The sequence below is a fragment of the Antedon bifida genome, chromosome 7, assembly GCF_963402885.1.
Source record: "Antedon bifida chromosome 7, ecAntBifi1.1, whole genome shotgun sequence".
Lineage (NCBI taxonomy): Eukaryota > Metazoa > Echinodermata > Crinoidea > Comatulida > Antedonidae > Antedon > Antedon bifida.
The window spans coordinates 2,224,821-2,244,574 of NC_136232.1; the positions used below are offsets into that span (position 1 = coordinate 2,224,821).

The window sequence follows — 19,754 nt, forward strand, 5'->3', positions numbered from 1 at the left end:
AATAAAATATAAAATTGAGGCAAATTTCTTGGGTTTTCTTTATTAGTAATTCCTGAATAATGACGTGATTCATGATATAATATGGTTCATGACATGATCTAAATATTACAAATAATTTGGGAATGTCAAAGGTCAAGAGAGAGGTTTTCAAACATTTTACCACAGCATTACAATACTGGTGAATTATCAATGATTGTTATTGGTTAATTCTTTAACAGTGCATTGTGGGATGCAGTGGTATCATGTTTATGATGTTACAGTCCTCAAAATGCACCTCTCTTTTCACCTTAAACATTTTTTGTCATTTCAATCGAATGAGACAAATGTCAAAATTGATGAATTGTGACCACTGTAGATTGCCCATTTGTGACAATCAAAGCAAATGTCACATGATATGACATTTATTAATTGTCACACATAAATGCAAAAATTGATTAATATTATAACAATTATACATTGTATACATTAAACAAATGTGACCACTTTAGATGTGGCAATCCATTATGACCAAATGTGACAATCGATTGAATATGACAATTTCATGTAAAAGATATTTAGACAAATACCTTGAATATAAATGTATTTAATATATATAAAATGGACACAATCTAATGTTTACAGTTGAGGGAAGTTCATTCATCCAGATTTATGTTTCTCTGGCTTTTGAACCAGCTTACTCAAAATCCTACAATGGTCGAATATTTACATTTGAAATTCAAAATCTATAGAAACTAAAACGCTGTATATCCGTTCCCAAACCGTACAAAAAGAAAATCTTTATTTTCTATAAAATCAGATATTTCTTACAAACACATGTTTATTATTTTTTCTCTCGTTAGAAAAAGAAAGTAGAAAAATATTCGGCATCATTAGTTTTTAGAAAAGATATAAGAATAGAATTTTTGACGTAGACTATGAAAAGGTATTAAATAGATAAAATAGAAGTTTTATTTATTACCGCAATAAAGATGAGTTCTTTACATGGGTTTGCTGCATCCCTAGCACCTCTGTATGGAATTTTATTTATTTTTTTATTATATTTTCTAAACTATATACTCATGCATATCTGAACCCTGAACTTGTAGCACAACTAAAATGATGATACAATATACCATCTGTTAAAAATCAAATAAAATGTTATAATTATTAAGGCAAGCTTTCCAAAATGAATAACTGTTTCACAATTGACATACGCATAAATTATGATAATCGCGTCATAATTTAATCAATAGAATCATTGATTCTGTGTTGAAATTGAAAAATTACAGTTAAAAATTTCATATTTTCAAAATGTTTTATTTGGTGATTTATATAATTAGTATATTTATCTTAATCATTATTCACACACATACACACTACGCATTCCTCCAATATCGCACCACGCAGAAAAAAAAAACAAAATACCCTGTTTAAGAGTTTAATAAAGTCAAAAACGTTCCACTTCTCCAACTAAATAATTCCCCCCATCCCCGCCCCACATAAACATGCAAATAAAGAAAGTTGTATATACATTGTAGTGTACAGTTTAACAGAAGATAATGGTAGTTTTTGTTTATGCGTATTCGCCTTGCTCACGTATTTTCTTATACAGTACCATGGCGAAGACCATACCGAGGATCTGTAATGAAACAAAATTTTTAAATACAGTTTGATTTTTGTAAAGCGCATCAAGAATAGCAGTAACTTTTGACCAACGTGACATGAAATAAACTAAATAGTCAATTCTTCAAAAGAGGCATCTAGAAAATCAGAAGCTTTCCTAAAACAAGAAAACCAGGAACTCTCCCAAAACAAGAAAAAGGAACTCTCTCAAAACTATATATCCAGTAACTCCTCCACCAAGAAACTCAGAAGCACAGGATACACTTCCAAATCCAAAAAACCCAGAAGTATGGAAACTCCACTAAATATATACAGGAGTATGGGAACTATGGGAAGAGACCCAAAAGTGTGGGAACTCTCTCAAAGAAAAAAACCTAGGAAATAAGAATTTAAGATCCACTCTAAAAACTATGACTTTCTGGAAATCTTTGTCGGACAGAAAAAAGTTTTTGTTTTTTGTTCAGAGAGTTGACTATACCAGTTGAAACAAACATGTCATGTCAGGTTGACCAATAGTTTACAACCATAGCAGGCTGGTCATATTTTTTATTTTTAGATACCATGCAACTTTAATTAATGATTAATTAAAACACATTCAATTTCAAAACATTCTGTTCTAACTAAATAATGCAATTTTATAGAAAATATTGTCACTCTCATATAGTACTGAAATCGGTTAGGAATTGTACAATACAATAAGTATAAAGACTCTTTTATAGGAAAGTACAAATAGGATGGATACAATTAAAAATATTGTCTTTAGACATGAATATGCAGTAAACAGAAAAATAAACAGAGAAATGCATGTCATGAGAGATGTATCATGCGTCAGAGATTGGCGGGTATATTTATTCATGCAATTGATGGCAAGACATCGTGCACATTGCTAGGCTCACATTACTGTATGAAATGATTTGGTAGACAGCAGGACAGTGTCTACTGCTCCTCTCCCTTCACTTGGTAGTATAATACTAATGAGAGGGCTAAGCCAATGATCTGTGGAGTAGTATTAAGTTTATACAAAATGTTATAGCATCATGCTCGATAAGTGATGAATTATGTTTGCCATGGTAGTGCGGTAGAAACAATTAAATATGATGAAAATACAAATACGTATAAATGTTTTATGCATTTTATTCATTTGCTTGTGTCCTAATGATGTCTTCTACTCTTGCTATTTTTACAGATTTCTTTTTCACTCAAGTGAATTTTGTTCCATATGGGAGCTTAAATGTGCTCGGGAACGGAGCGGTGTACTTAATGGTTCCTCTGCTTCTTCATTTTTTAAGCTCCTTTGAATTTTGTTCCACTGAGTTCTCATATGGGAGTTTCAAAGTAGTGGAGAACGGAGCGGTGTAAATGGTCTCTCTGCTTTTCTTTTTTTTTTTGGGTTATCTTAGGATATTTGATGGATCATTTTTGTGTGTAAAGCACTTAGAAACATTGTATTAGGCGCTATATAAGACAATTATTATTGAACGTTCCATTCTCTAGCAGAGTTACACTTCATCTCAGCTTGTTCTGCATTCAAACACAAACGTTACATTTGATTTATATTTTTTGTAATCCGGTGGGAAGGTATTTCTATCGCGCTAAACTCCGTCCTGTGCACGCTTAACTCTAGAACGTAACTAATTCTACAATAGCATAGGACTGCATCCATTGCCATTGACAATCTGGAATACAGCTGCGTGGTTATTTACAATTATTAACGTGCTCGCATCGAGTATTCATGGGTTTTTGTTCAAAGTGCATGACAAAAAAAAGAAAAAAAAAGTACTATTTAACGATCTTTAAATAGTGTGTACTATTCCACGCCATGTGACCCAAAATCTTCCAATCAAATGACAGGATTTTATTTAGGTGTTATATAATATAATATATATAGTTGGTTCCTTTTTACTGCGGCTGTATACAGTGTTAAAGTAATAATAAATAAAGTTTATTTCATGGTTAGAATGTGTTCTTACCTGGAAAAGACCAATTGCAATACCGATGGCTCCAATCTGGTACAAGTATTTTGAGAAATCATCCTTTAGGGCATCTTTACAACCCTTGAATATTAAAAATAGTATTAAATTGATTTAATATATTTACATCTATGCATTAAAAGAACAATTACAAATCAAAACCATTGGTATGGCTTTTAGTAAAATTCCAACATATTAAAACACCGTTAACAAGCGCAAGCTCAGTTGTCTAAAGGTATGGATGCTAGGCTAGTGATCTGGAGGTTATGGGGTTTTGAGTCCCACCCGAATATTCTCAATGCACTTATTATAAAGCATAAATTACGTCAGAGTAGAGCAAAACTAGAAACTTACTTTAGTATAGACATTCGGCATTCTTTGCAATAAAACACCATTTCCGCAGTTTTCGTTATTATCATCTCCCATACAACAACTTGGAGGTACGCTGTTCATGTTGCCGTACAATGTAGTATTTCCCCAGTCTGTGAAGTTGTTAACGCCACAACATTTCTCCTGTAAATGAAAAAATCATTAACATTATAACATAATATATATGCATTAGATTACTTGCAAAGATGAAAGGGCTAGTGTTGCCCGAAAGCTGTTTTACTTTATTGTTTTGATTTAGCTTTTTGCTTTATTTTGTATCTCCATTGAAATCCAGCCACAGCATTGTCATTTTTTCAGTAATTTGTCTTTGGATTACATTAGATTACTGTAATATTCTTGCTTTAAAATCATTTAGAAAGAATCAAAATGTAATACTGGAACAGAAACATACTGACGCCAACATCCCTCATTAAACACAATCAAAATTGCATTACTCTCTCGATGCTCTACTTTAACAATTGTTTATATAATACGATTTGTCAGGCAGGCTAAGCCAAACAGAAAGTCTACCTTCTAAAACAGTGTGTACATTTTGCTACAAAAACTCTAAAATCATACATAAAGAAAGCAATCAGCAAATTCAAATAAAATTCAATTTTAAGCTTTCTTGTATACCTGTATAACTGACCTTTTATCTTAGTAGTATTTCAACTATAATATATTTTTATTATATTTTGTAAAATATTTTGCTGGTCTCTGACAGAATACTTTAACATAAAAGACTGACTGACTGACAGAGGAATACCAACAAACCAACTGTCACTTTTATACAGTGATACATAGTATAACAATATATCAAGCAATTTGACAAATAAAGCATACTGTATGCTTGTATAATTTAAGGAAAAATCAATTTATATACATCCACAGGACAACCAAAAATGTCTTCCCTTAGAAAACAGTAAATATTCCATATGCAGCAATAAAGTTTTTATTTGCATGTTCCAACACATGCAATTGACTAGAGTCCAGGTGTTTGACCGTGCAGTTTACTAGAGTCCAGGTGTTGACCGTGCATTTCTAATTGAACGCCAGTACTTTTCCCTAAAAGCGAGGACGTACTGTACTTGGGACATTCATTGACATTGTTTTGCTTCAAACATTTGTTTATATTTGATGGATTGGAAACAACTTGAACTACAACCAAATAAATAAACACTGCTTTATAGATTTGTTGATATGTAAACTGTAACTAATTGTAGATTTAATATCTTGTTTTTTGAAGATTTGAAGAAACTGAAATATAATAACAATAATATAGCATGGTGTGGAAACTGATTTCAAGTGCATTGGTATTTTTATCTTCAATCTATTCTTTTATTAGAATTTAGTTTAAAATGATGAGTTAGAACTTTTAAATTATCAACATGTAAATAATCCAAAGCTAAATAATTGTACAAAATGTTTTTTTTTTAAATGTTTAATTAACCGATCCACTCATTTTTTGGATATTACTGTATGTGAAGAGTTTTACTAATGTTTTGGCTTATTCTATGTTGAATAGTACGTACAGTAACGTTCTCCACCCACAACACCATACTACACTGATACTGTACCATTAGGATAGATGCGAGACAAATGTTTAAAGTTGATTTAAGAAAAAGTTGGTTTTTTAAGAACGAGTTGATGACTATGTTTAAGAGATAAACATTGTGCCGATGAAATTAAGTACTTTATACTAGATTGTATATTTTAAATGTATATTCCAAAACAAAAGAACCAGAATGTAATGGACTGAGCCTTGAGATCAAGACAGAATATTTTGCTATGGTGTGTTCATTACTAATGCATGATTCATTTAGTAACATTAACAGTATGCCACTATTTCAAGAACATCATACTGTTTGGTGGTTTCTGTATTCATTTGTAATCTAAGAATGGTCAAATTACAGATTTCGGTATCATGCTCAAAAAATAAAGATTCCATTCTCATTTGAATTGTTGTCATCTTTTACGTACCATAATTTTCTTGAGCACCTCATTAAGAATTTTACTGTCCTGTAGATCAAATGATGACTTAAAAGTGAAAGAGGTTCTCTTTATTTTAATACGAGAATCTTGTTTGGGAAAAACTAGAAAGAAGCTGAACAATACTTTGAGAGAAAAAGAAATAGAAGAGCGAGTGAGTGTGCGTGCGTTCAAGAATTGCAATATGTAGCCATAACACTGGCAAGGTTTCAAGGCTCACTCGCTCCATGGTTCTGGTGGTAGAACAAGTCTTCTCGAATAAGGACTATAAACCGTAGGTCCAATGTACACATCTAGCTCATGTGCACTTTAAAGAACCTAGAACATCTTTCGAGACGAGTAGGGGGTTACCCCGGTGTATTAGTACACACACAGCCACTCTTCATAACTGGGCCCTCTGGGAGAACAGTCTTTGACTGAAGAGCTCACCCAGTATAAAGAATAAAAAATAATAGTTAATAAATTACAACACAACTAAAACGGCAAATAAGAAACATCCTCCAAAAATAAACAATATCTAAAGGGTCTTTCACACATGGACTCATTTAGTAAATATCTTAGAGCTGTCCACACAAGTACATTTTTCACTCGCACCATACTCAGCCATGAAAAACAACTAGGTGAAATGTATGTGTGTTTTCGTCAGTCAAAATTTACAGGCTATTTGCACAGCCAGTTAGTAAGTAATACAAAAAGTCAAGTATGATTGTGGAAAACCATTGCTTCTAAATCATGTCGCAAGAGTGTCACAAACAGAGATATAAAAACATTCTTTTATTGTACTTTTTTGTTTTATTACTATATACCATCAACTCTCCCACTAACGGACATCCTTGGGCTGGCCAAATATTTCTGGTTTTCCATTCGGAATGTGTTTTTAATGGTAACAATGAATTTAGGGCTTTTGAACCTGGTGAAGAGTCTGGTTTTGGTAGAGTTTCTGGTTTTTAGAGAGTCTGGAATTGGGAGAGTTGACTTTAGTGAAACAAAGGACTTACAATTTCTTGTAATTTGTCCCATGCTGTCGTTAATCCTTCCTCGTCTGTGGTATTGTACTTAGAAAGTCCCACCATCAAATCGGTAGATACGTATTGTTCAACATCGCTACGGTAGATGAATCCTACGATACCGGCAGCAAGTTCCAAGATGAAGATCAGAAGAAGGAACATGAAGAACTAAAAAAGAAAGAAAACAATTATGATAATCTTAAAGGAGTTGAATTTATACAATATACAGTAGGAGCGTGTAACAAGAATTCAGTATATTTTTAGTAGTCAGGGTCATTATGTCACCAAATACATGTACTGTATCATGTCTGAAGACAATAAAAGGCTTGCAGTTTTGTGTCTGTGATGCCAACCCTCATCCCACATGGTTTACTGTGAGATTATTTAGATGGTTGGGTGTTAGTTAATATTTAGGTATTACCAGGGAAGAGTTAAATTAAATTGTAATTTAACTCTTCCCTGGTATTACATGCTACTGGTTGGGCCTGTTAATGTCAGAAGACACAATACGGTAGGCTGTTTATTGTCTCTAGGCATGATTCTGTATGAGTATGGCTGATTATAAAATAATTTATTCATAAAAGAAACGGAGGCAGATGGTTGAACCACCCACGTTTTTTTTCCATTTTTATCCTGGTTTAGAGGTTTTTTGTTGGTTTTTGTGCCTCAATGAAAACTAAATATTTGTGCTTTAGAACTGTTAAAAGAATAATATCCTTAAACTGAGAATTAATTTGTATGGAGTGCTTGACAAGAATCAGAACCCAGTACAACGGGATGGTAAGAAAGGCAAGTGAGCACCAAACTACAGTACCACTATGTGAGTTTAAATTATACATACAGTTAACAGTAAACATGGGTTTTCCTTGTAAGCTCCAACACATCCACAGAAGGCTACGATGACAACAATAACACCAGTTGCAATGAGGAGGTTAGCTGCACTGGCTAATGGAATACTGGGCAACAGTGTACCATATCCACCTTGTTCCTTAGCTAGAACTGCACCAGTTGCTAAAATGCCAATACCAGATATCTGAAATAAAGTTAATAAAATAATTTAAAAATTTAATACAGTAGAAACCTAATGTTAAAATATATATTGCCCATCGTTTGATTCACGGGAAAGTGTCTACACTATCAAACTAGTGTGACAAAAAAAGTGTGATGCGTCCAAATATGGTAGTGATATGATGTCATAGTGTCCACATATCGCATGTTTTTGCTACATAAAGTCTGATTGTGTATACAGAGCTTAAGGTGTAAAAAACATTACGAACCTATAGAATGTAACGCATATATAAACGTTTTTAATCTTCAAGGTAAATATTCTTCAACATACAAACTTAATTATTTTCTAAAATATACTTACGAAGAATAATAAATTGAAGACAAATACAAGGTACTTAAGACACTTTCCACAACCTTCAACACCCATGTTTTATTATTGTTGCAGTTTCTGAAAAACAAAATAATAAATGCACAATATAAATAAATTACTGATTGCAGATTATGATAATGCAGTGACGCACTTAAGACATATTGCAACATAAGATACTTTGATATGATTTGATTATATCAGATATACAGCTAGATTTAATATCAAGTTGTTGACAGTAGATATACGATTTTACAGTTAGAACTAGATTCAAGATTCAATTTATTTTCCAAATTGCAAAGATTATTTGATGAGATCATTAGTTAAAATTGGAAAAAGTGGAGGGAAAAAACCAAAAGAGCAAAGCTTGTTTTTATGGCTACCATTTACATACAAAACAGAAAAGGATAATAAAAACATGATAATGACAGGACAATGAATAAACAAATAAGACAATTTCTAGTAAAACTACTATTAAGGGGAAACTTTCAGGACCCAAGAAAGTGTCCCTTAATTATAGGTGTGCAATGAATAGGCAGGGATTAGCCATAGTGTTAAAACATATTATTTCCCCTTGATTGCTACTGTACATGTACAGAAAAGTGTCTCATGAATAGGGGTGTTCCATAAATAGGGGTGTCCTAAAAAAAGGTTCCACTGCATTAGAAAAAGACTTCTCTTGATCAGAATAATAGCTAACTTTTCACATTGTCAATCGTCATAACTATTTCAGAGATCTTTTTTGTCACTAAATAAATAAATCTTATGAACCAGAATAAATTTATCACGCCAGTAATTCCACCTATGAATTATATATATTCAGCGTGAATAGTTGTCATTAAGGCAATTTAGATATTACATATCATTAGTTATTCTCTAGTCACCAACATTGTCTTTAATTATTCCTATTAGAATGTCTTAATAGGCAATTAGAATATCAAATTTAATGAATGCATTTGAAGTTTGAAATGCCAGGCTTTGAAATGTTGCACAAAGTGTATGCCGCAAAACAGCCACTCCTATATTAACCCACAAACCTGTACGCCTTGCTCTAAAGTGTAAACAACTATTTCAAAGTATATTCATCATTTATTAATCCAATTTACAAATATGTAGAGTAAATCGCTTCCAAAATGTAATTTTTTTTGTCATTTAGGATGCGTATCCTAGATTCAGTACAGGAAATTCTATTAAAGAGAGGAAGTGTAGCAGGGCAGGAAAAAATTATCAATTATTATACCCCATTAGAAATTAAAAGATGGGTTGCAAAAGATAGGACATTCGGTTTTGTTCTGCAATTCATTTAGACATTTTTAGGCCCCAAAACCTGCCCCTCTCCCCCTCCACCTTCTCTATTTAAAAATCGTGGAAACATCACTGAAACTTTAATTTTCGTACTGTAATGGCATTTAATAATATAAATAATTTTTATTAGAAATTTGTTAGAAATATGTTTATACTTATATTTACTTGATGCTTTTTGAAAATATTTATCACTGAATATTAATTACGATCAACTTCATGCTTTTAATAACAGTCAGAATTTTTAAGACAGTCCCTAATAATAATATTAATAAACAGTTGAAAACAAAATTGTGTATTAAAACAATAGTAAATTAGTTTAGAGTACTGTAGGCCTATTTACATACTGTAGAAACGGACGAAAACATGTTTCACAATTCTTTATCAATGTCACTGTAATTACCTTTAAAAAGTTGTATTCAATTTGTTGTTAATTAGTATAAAATAGAAAGAGATATGAGTGGAAGTATTCTCTAATTGTCCAACTGATGTTTACACTCCAGAAATTATAATAATGTTGTCCATAATATTTTCAAACTCCACCTTCAAAGTCTCCATTTAAAGTTCTCACTTTTGGCCATTACTTGATATCATAATTCACTGACACTAGTCTGGATAACATTCCAGGAATTACCCAAGGACCCTGGGAATATGTGCAGTATTTGTACAACATCATGTATTCATACAAGCTTAATTGGTGCCTGACTATCCATTTAAACTTTCAACTGACACTGTTATACTGTATATATAATAAGATAAAGCACCTGCTCAGGGTCCTTTATAATATTTGTCTACAAATCTTACGTCTTCTAATGATAATATGCGTAGAGCTATAACTGTACCATAAAGTAGAAAAATGTAGAAAATATGCTTGCTTAAAAGTTAAAATGAAAACAAAATCTGAATAAAAAAATGTTTTTAAGTTAAAAAATATGTAAAACTATTGAAAAACATATATATATATATAAGACTCTTTAAAGTTGAAATGTTTTGTGCATTAATGAATTTATATTGAATTAGAAAAAAAATATTGCAAAAAAAATAATAATGTTGAAAAAAAAGGTTATACACCCTAGTTAAAATGTATAATAAATACTCTCTTGGGTTTTAACACCAACTACATCTATAGTAAAAAAAACTCACCTAAAATAATCTCCAGTGATAATATATAGTGTACCTATAGTCTGTAGTCTCTGCTCTAAGTGAACGGGGTGTGGCTGGATAGTAAGTTTTAGCTTGACTGAAACAAGTTTCTATTCGTTGAATTGCTCAGTGAGTTCTTAATGGTCATGGCCTACTGTATGATTCACTGATTACGTTGCTTCCTGCTCTTGAAATTCTACAGTCTGGAAACTGATAGTACTGCATGCTAAAAGTGGATATTACAGTGGGACATACTACAGCCCCAGGAGACTATCCCTCCTACACGATTCCCTTCCCACACAAAATTATTTTAAGACAAAATAGGCTTGAAAAAATACTAGGCCTAATAAGGAAAGAGTGATCATTCTAAGTTCTGGCCTAATCAATAAGTCTCTGTTAAAAAAGTAATTAATTTATTGTATCAAAATTATTATAAACAATATACTAGTATTGTTATTATGGTAATTAAAATTTTAAATTGACTAAATGAAGTAAAAACATAAAGCTCTGTCTACACTTTCAAACTTTATGTGACAAAAAATGTCATATATGGAAATGATGATGTCATATCACTACCATATTTAGGCACACCACACTTTTTTTTGTCAAACTAGTTTGATAGTGTAGAAAGAGCTTTTAAGATAATTGATAAAATCAAAGATAAAATCGTTAAAATTTAGCCGCTAATTAGAGTAATATTGTACGGCGCACCACCTTTCAGAAAAAACACCTCTAAATACATAAACTATAGCATTTATGCAAATATGAAATTTCAAAATATTAATATCTAAAAATGCTGGTACATAGTAACGGGTCTTTAACATCTTTAATGATTTTACATGAAACAAATCATGAATATTAATAGTTTTTGAGGAAATAAAATAAAAATGCAACGTTTTTAGTAACATTTAAAGATATATTGTCTTCTAGAAAAAATAATATTAACAGTGTTCTTTTGTTCAACAACAACATGTTATTGACTTTGGGCAAAAATTGTATTTCAAAGAAAAAACAACCGGAAAGCCTATTGCCTGTCAATATGTTTCTTTTTTTTATTTTATTTTTTATTGTTATTAGCTTTTACTTTTGTAAAATATAAGGCCCTGAAGCCTATATATGTTGGAATAAAATCCCTGAAAAGGGAATTGAATTGTATTTTGTTCATACCTTGGTATCTTTATTTAAAAAAACATAAAAAACAATTCACTGAGGAAAATAAAAATCCATAGCAGTTAAAAAACTGGAATGAGGATTTTTTTTACAAAAGGCCTTCAATTAAAAACATCATATAGGCCTACAAACAATTTCATACAAAAAAAAAGAAAAAGAAAAGAGAAGCAGCAACATATAAAACTTCATTTTAAAAACATTTATTTTAAAAAATGGTTATTAAAAAAATCTAAAACATATTTTTCTAGACATTCAGTCATTGAAAGAAAGTTACTTATTTTCAGACTGATGATTAAGTACTCGACTAAATAGTCATATTTAAGAATAAAACCAAAGTCTGTAGGGTATTGCTTGCATCAATCGTGACCTTTCTAAGTCAGCGATTTGCGACATAAGCGTGCAAAGGCCGTGCTCTACGTAGTAAAGTCAACGTACAGCAACCTGTGTAAAGGAAGCGCCTATGCCGTCAGCATAACCTTTCAGATCTACTTTATCAAACATACTTGGTTGGCCACTTTCCTGATTAAATTTCATATCTGTATTGGACAGTATGATGACAGTGCGTATTAAGCAAGTCATCGCATGTAAAATTAAAATCTAAAGTAAAACGGTTTACTGTATGTTCTGCGTCCTTCAAGAATGTTTGCCGGGTATGGCTATAAATAGTCTGATTATCTGAAACTCTGAAAACTTTCTTCAACTCTTTAACTTTCTACCGCCCCAAATTATATATTGTTTGAAGGTTTGCATGGCAAAATCAATATGTTGATAAAAAAGTTTGCGGTACCCCAACTGTATTCCACATATAGTTCTAAAAAGTTTTGATCAATATTTCTGAGGACGATCAAGTATATTGATTGAAACATCGAGAAACTCAACGGTTCTTTCAGAACTATATATACGTGGTGTACCGCAAACTTTATATCAACACGTTCCAAGTTGTTGTAAACAGCTGTCCAATGAAAATTTGATTTCACTTCCAAGTATACTGCATATAACTAATACAATATGTTAATTAATTCTACATAGGAAACAATTATGTGTACAGAGTTTAAAAACTAAATAATAATACTGTACAATACTTGAATAATAAACAACACAATCACACAGCATTAACATGGGTGATTGAAAACTACTCAGTAGTGGATCCAGGATTTTGAAATAGGGTGGGGTTGGGAAGGGGGGGTTGTACTGGTGACAATGCTTTTTCTGTCACCACTCAGCGGATCTGGAACGCGCTTCCTGTCGATTTAAGAGGAGTGAATTCAGCATATCTATTTAAACATCAACTTCAAACTTTTCTTTTTAATTAATAATGCTAATATTGTTAATCACTCTGTTCGTTGTAGGGCGCCATATAAAAACTTACATAGATAAATGGTGAAATAAAGTGTAGAACTTAATATATGCTAAAGCAGTTTGATTATTGAATTAATTATGTTTTTCATACTTCCATGATTTCAAACAGTATACTTTGTTCATTTTTATTAGTGTTTTGCGCTATATAAATCTTCTTTTTATCTATTTAAAAGGTCATAATGCAAGATGCGCTGTTTTCATTCAATTTTAGCTTTAGCGAAAAACCTAGTTCTACTAGTCCATTGGTTTGTTTCACTCAGCAAAAACAATGATGGGCACTAGACTAATCATCATGCACCAAGGCAGCACTACAGATCATAAGATGCACTGGTTATATACAGTAAAGAGCAAAGCAAAAGAATGCATATATACTGCAATGCTATACCGATAATATTCATCAGCAGTGCTTACAGAAAAAACCATCAAGATTAGATCGCTTTGCTCATACAAGAAAGGATGCTAAAATGCTCCTCAAGGATCAAAATACTTCTTGTTTGACCTCATTCTACTACTATATCCTGTAATGTACCTTGACCTTTAATAGGCTATTGACCTTTAAAAATGCTACTACAAATATCAATTATTAATCATTTTTTAATATTATTTTTGCTTTTGATATTACTATGCTATATTGCTACTGATGTTCCCACAAATGTAAGCAATACACAAGTTAGCTGACCAATCACAACATGATGGATCAACCGAACTGCCACTTGTGATTGGTCAACTCACTTATGTTGTCCTTACGTCCTTGTGTTGCATCCAAGTGGGAACCAGACGAACTCTCATATGGGAGTTTCAAAGTGCTGGAGACGGAGTGGTGTAAATGATTCCTCTGCTTGTCTTCATTTTTAGTTTTATATATAAATTTTTTTTTGTAAAGTGCAACATTGTATTAGGTGCTATATAAAACTACCATTATTATTATAGCGGATGATAATTCAAGTGGGCAATTCATATCCATACAAAATGACAGGCTTGATTATACTGTAGTGTACGGTTTTGTGCATCTACATCATTTAAAATTGCAGTGCCAGATATACAGCATTTTGAAAATCGGGGTACTAACAATTGTAAAATGATGTTCTGAACCTATGTAATCCTCAAAATTTAGTAGGGGAAAGATTTCAGTGCTCACTGAGCCCCCTGATCTACCTATGAATTTTCAAGGATTTACTGTAGAACAATGAACAATCATGTTGACTATGAAACTAAGACCCACACAATTACTATGCTCCAAACAAAATGACAACATCCCTAATCCCTAACAATACAGAATGTTGTTAAACTCCCACCTACAGACTCCAAAGTATGATGTGAGAATTGAGACAGCTTCCGAACACAGTAGTATAACTTCCTCAATAAATAAAACCTAGGTATTATTTTACCTATTAGATTGTCCAAGATATTATTCAATCGGAAACTGAAGATTGAAGGCTATTTGCAATTTAGTTTTGCATTCTTGGGGACATTTGTTTTCCCGCATAAACAACCACTTGTTGGTAATTCAAGTACCTTGAATTAAGTCATTGTGGTGTATCTTCTCCGTATTACGTCTTTCCTTCTGATGTCCTACAGTGTGACGTACAAGGTAGTGAATTTCTAAACAAAGTTCCTAAAGTATTTAATATTTTTTCTGAAGAGTCACATGAAACGGTGTGTCAACTACTTAAAATGAGTAAACCTTGAGTGGTTGTGGTATTTTTTATATTACTCTGTTACGTCTTTCCTTTTCATGTGATGCACAATTGTGATTAATCTGTCAGCTTCTAAATTCTGCAATCATGCTGGATTTAAAAAAAATATTTATGATAGATTTACCAAGATGGGTATTCTTAACCAATGAGTTAATGTTAAAAAAATAATTTAATACAAACCAGACAAGTAACAAAAAGCAACTAGCCATTATATTGTTTGAAGGTTTGCATGGCAAAATCAATATTGATATAAAGTTTGCGGTACACCAGATATAGTTCTGAAAAGAACTGTTGAGATTCTTTTCAGAACTATACATGTGATGTTCCGCAAACTTGATATCAACATAGCCATTATATTATTATAGCCGTTGGTAGATGAATTGGCTTCCATGGGGTCAGTAGAGGGCCTAATCCAAATTTCTTTCATATGAGGATAAATAGATCATTTGAACGCAAAAGAACTTTAGCTATAAATATTTATTTAGGATCATGAACAACAAAAATGATGAAGATAAAGTTAAGTAGGCTAAAAATAAAGCAAGATTTATTCTATATAATAATAATAATACGTCAGTCTTATAAAGTTTTTATTGCACAAAGTCTCTAATTTCTTCATATCATTACCCTGGTTATGTTATGGATCAAACACATCTGGAAACATACTCCCATAATGTTGCAGCCAGTAATCAGTGCAGTTGTGTTTTGACCTATACCAGGTACCCATTTATACACCTGGGTGGAGAGAGGCAAACCTTCTTGCCTAAGGATACAAGCAATTTGACGAACTTTGGATTCAAACTCACGATCTCAACATCAGTAATCTAATGCCTAACACACTGCCCAACAAGCCATAGTATAATTATACTGAAAAGTTTATCCCTACATCCTGTAAACATTTGTAGCCAATTAACAGGCGCCGAAATATTTTAGTGAAGTTCACAGTATTTTATTGGACCTTGCAAATACATGACATTTTTCAAGGATTTACGAGCCATATTAAATTAAAAGCTGGATCGTAAATGTGGAAAAGATGGTTGTATTTTCATTATTATGGACAAAATACTAGTAGTAGTACCTAGTACACCTCTTTTGAAGCTGTAGCCTAACTGCTATTTTCAATTCAAATTACCATAACACAAATAATAGTCAAAATTACCAAATTTATTATTATTTAATTTTATTTCCATTAATTACTTTATGAAATCCTTTTACAAAACCATGTCCTGTAGTTTACGATAAACTGGCTCTTGAGTTTTCAGCTATTTTAAAACATGACTATATATGGTGATTCTAGGTCAATTGCACACTTAAAGGACACCACTGACTATAAAGTAGCATATTACTCATAATGGACCAGCTTGGAAAATGTCTCCATAAATCCAAAATGAGTATACATATGTCATTTCTATTTAATTGCATTAATTCTCATGGTAATTCTAATTTTGTAAGTTCATTGGTATTTATTATAAGTAGTAGAGCAGTGTTCCCATTAAAAATTCAACGTCCCATTTAGCAGATTGCGTTTTAAAAGGACGCTACGCTCACATTTTATGATGGCTTAAACAGCTAATTGCCTGGTTGTTACATTACACAACATTTGATTTAAATTACAGTGTTTAATGTCTTAAATAATTCACAATTGTTGTACTTTGTGAAATGACAATTATAATATTTTATATGGTTGAACGTACAGAAATTAGAAAATATCTACAGTATATATACATATCATTTCGAAACCTGAGCTGCACTGACGAGATCTAATAAGATCGAAACAGTACTGTCTGCAATATATATATATATTTATATCAATATCACAGCCATTTACCCCTTTACTTCAGGACCATTTGTTACAGTATATTTGTAACATTTATTGTTATGTCATAAAACAAACTATAAATACAAGATCAATATAATATCTTATAATTACAATAAACAAAATAATATGACATAGCAGAAGATAAGGTAAGATAAGGTTTGTACTGCAACAAGGCATACCAAAAGACAACAGAATGTTTTTTTTCCGACCACACGAAATGACAATAGCAGTTACAGGACGTATTGGTAACTTGACCATGTTGCTTACTTTACTGTAGCACTTGGTTAAAATCCTGGCCAAATCCAACTGTTGCTTGTGGCTAAAATACTCTGAAGCTTTAGAACATACAGATCTACACTTTAAAACTACTTCTTTGGGACACCCCTATAAATAAACACTTTACCAAAGCAAACAATGTACTGTACAATGAAGGGAAAATGTATGTTTTAACACTATGGCCAACCTCTATTCAGGGACATTTTCCCAAAAGAGTCCCCATTAAAATGGAATTGGGAGGGGGTGTGGCTCTAATGTTTGATCTGGGCCCCCACAATTTCAACATGCTGGATCCACCCCTGTTTTGCATTGAACCAAGGATGATGATTATAATACATTATCATAATGTATTGGAAGTAATTTACTAAAAATATGAGGTCAAATAGGAATATTTTAGCTTTGAGAACAAAATATCAAGGAGAAGATGGAGGAACCTTGTGAAAGAAAATCCTACAAATCTACCCCACCCACTCAAACTTGATAAACTCAATCCTTGGTGATATATGGTAGAAATCCCTAATCCATACAAGATTTCCCATTGGGATAAGTTGTCTCCGCTGAGATTTATTTCGTAAATTTCTATGTGTCATCCACCTAATGCAGTACAGCACGCAACATGCGAATGACATGACACTGTGTACTTTAACTCACAAAGAAATATTACAAAAAAACAAGAAATGAGTGGGAGAAGAATAATTTAAACCATATTTATAATTTAGTACTAGAAGCACTTTATAAGATCTGATTAACATTTATTCTAAATATGTACCCTCCAATTTTCCCTCTCAGTGAGCTTTCGCAACATGAATTTTGAACACATCACATACTGTACTAGAGCTTCACTCAAAACTGGAAGTGTGACCATGTTTCTTCAGGTCAAGAGAAATGGAGACTTGGACTTTAGTGATCTTTATTTTAATTCAATTAAAAGGGTTATTCCTTACTTCGTTTGGTCCATAAAATAGGCTAGAAACTTCTTGTAATTAAATACATTATGTATCAAACTATCATGTATTATGTATCAAACTATCATGTTATAATTCTATGTCGTAATGTCTCCACATTACTAAAAGAAATAAAATACTACGTTGGAAAGTTCCCATGTGAGGGTGTGGTTGTGGACTAGTCCATTATGGTACAGGGATGTTCTAGGAACTTTTAACTTTTCGTATATACAGTAAGCCCTCCCTCTAGAGAGCATGGGCTATTTTCGGTATATCCAGGTAAGCTAGGCACGAAATAGACAATCAGTACAAGGACCTAATAGGTGTTTGTAATTAGGGTCTTTAAAATGTGGGTAGGGATAGGAGGGGGATATTATGGGTAGTGTCGTTGACGCCATTTTCTCCCTTTTCCTTGAACATCTTTCACTTTTGTTTGCAAAGCGCTCTGCAATTTTTTGCATTTACTTTTCTGCACTTTAAAAATTCAAAACCATTAACCTGCTTTTTATAATAAGATAATCTATAATTTAATATTTGAGATTTACCAGTCAATTTGTGCGACATACAACAACCAAAAAAAGACATCTGCTATTGCCGGAAAATACTGTCACAAATTGCCAACATCCTGAATGAAATTTTCAAGGATAAAAACGTTATAAATGAAATTATTTATTGATGAATATAAAAACAAATTATAAATTTTATTCATTTATCTTTAGGATGTGCTTCCTAATTTGTAAAACTCTTTGTTTCCATAGTAAGTGTAAAAGTTTATTTATTGTAAACTTTCGATTATTTGATTGTAAATTAAATCACTGAATAACAGGTGACACCATTTTCAAAAAGCAATGTGGAAATAATTCGAATGATTGCAATAATTGCGTAATTATAATAATAATATTATAATCATGGGCTATATAACAAAACTTATAATGTTGAGTGGAAAGTCCTAAACTAACAACTAGAATATTTACTTTTTGAAAATATATAAGCCAAATGGTGCAGTAAGTCGACTATTGCTACTTTGCTTTGATGATATTCCAGCAGTTGTTGTATCAACTCGATATATACCACCGTTGAAATCTGTCCAGTACAGGTAGTTTCTATAAATGTCAATTCTACGCGGACGCTTTCTAGCAAGAATTAATCTTCTGTTAGAGTGGAAAGTCCTAAACTAACAACTAGAATATTTACTTTTTGAAAATATATAAGCCAAATGGTCCAGTAAGTCGACTATCGCTACTTTGCTTTGATGATATTCCAGTTGTTCTATCAACTCGATATATACCACCGTTGTAATCTGTCCAGTACAGGTAGTTTCTATAAATGTCAATTCTACGCGGACGCTTTCTAGCAAGAATTATTCTTCTGTTAGAGTGGAAAGTCCTAAACTAACAACTAGAATATTTATTTTTTGAAAATATATAAGCCAAATGGTGCAGTAAGTCGACTATCGCTACTTTGCTTTGATGATATTCCAGTTGTTTTATCAACTCGATATATACCACCGTTGAAATCTGTCCAGTACAGGTAGTTTCTATAAATGTCAATTCTACGCGGACGCTTTCCAGCAAGAATCACAAGAATCAATCTTCCGTTATCTCCGTCAAGGTTAGCTTCTTCAGTTACATTCTTTATTTCATCACACCAATACATGTTTCCATCTAAAATATATAAAAACTGTAGTGATTAGCGGATGGATTCTATTTAATTATTATTATGATCTTAACGCAAA

General features: G+C 32.1%; 2 protein-coding genes across 4 annotated transcripts in view; one reads left to right on the forward strand and one right to left on the reverse strand.

Annotated features, from left to right (window-relative positions):
- Window positions 1-19,754, forward strand: part of LOC144847555 (lysoplasmalogenase TMEM86A-like) — a 115,512-nt gene that overhangs the window by 61,692 nt on the left and 34,066 nt on the right. The gene's annotated exons all lie outside the window — the stretch shown is intronic.
- Window positions 25-19,040, reverse strand: LOC144847553 (tetraspanin-4-like). Of its 3 annotated transcripts, XM_078703973.1 has the most exons (8): window positions 10,758-10,865; window positions 8,307-8,393; window positions 7,779-7,970; window positions 6,929-7,105; window positions 3,927-4,085; window positions 3,573-3,656; window positions 2,499-2,598; window positions 25-1,618 (listed from the first exon to the last, which is right to left on the reverse strand). In XM_078703973.1, exons 2-7 carry the CDS (start codon window positions 8,370-8,372, stop codon window positions 2,539-2,541), a joined length of 738 nt encoding a protein of 245 aa, XP_078560099.1. In that variant the 5' UTR covers window positions 8,373-8,393; window positions 10,758-10,865; the 3' UTR covers window positions 25-1,618; window positions 2,499-2,538. The 3 variants fall into 3 exon arrangements, with proteins under 3 accessions (XP_078560099.1, XP_078560098.1, XP_078560097.1); XM_078703972.1 differs by lacking the exons at window positions 2,499-2,598; window positions 10,758-10,865 and adding an exon at window positions 18,994-19,040; XM_078703971.1 differs by lacking the exon at window positions 2,499-2,598.

What these genes read in the sequence shown, in the direction of transcription:
- LOC144847553 (XM_078703972.1), bottom strand. Translation starts at nt 8,372, where the DNA reads ATGGGTGTTGAAGGTTGTGGAAAGTGTCTTAAGTACCTTGTATTTGTC. An exon ending in GGGACAAATTACAAGAAATT is followed by an intron (nt 4,086 to 6,928) that starts GTAAGTCCTTTG and finishes TTTCATTTACAG; the next exon opens with GAGAAATGTTGTGGCGTTAA. An exon ending in TGCCGAATGTCTATACTAAA is followed by an intron (nt 3,657 to 3,926) that starts GTAAGTTTCTAG and finishes TTAATATTCAAG; the next exon opens with GGTTGTAAAGATGCCCTAAA.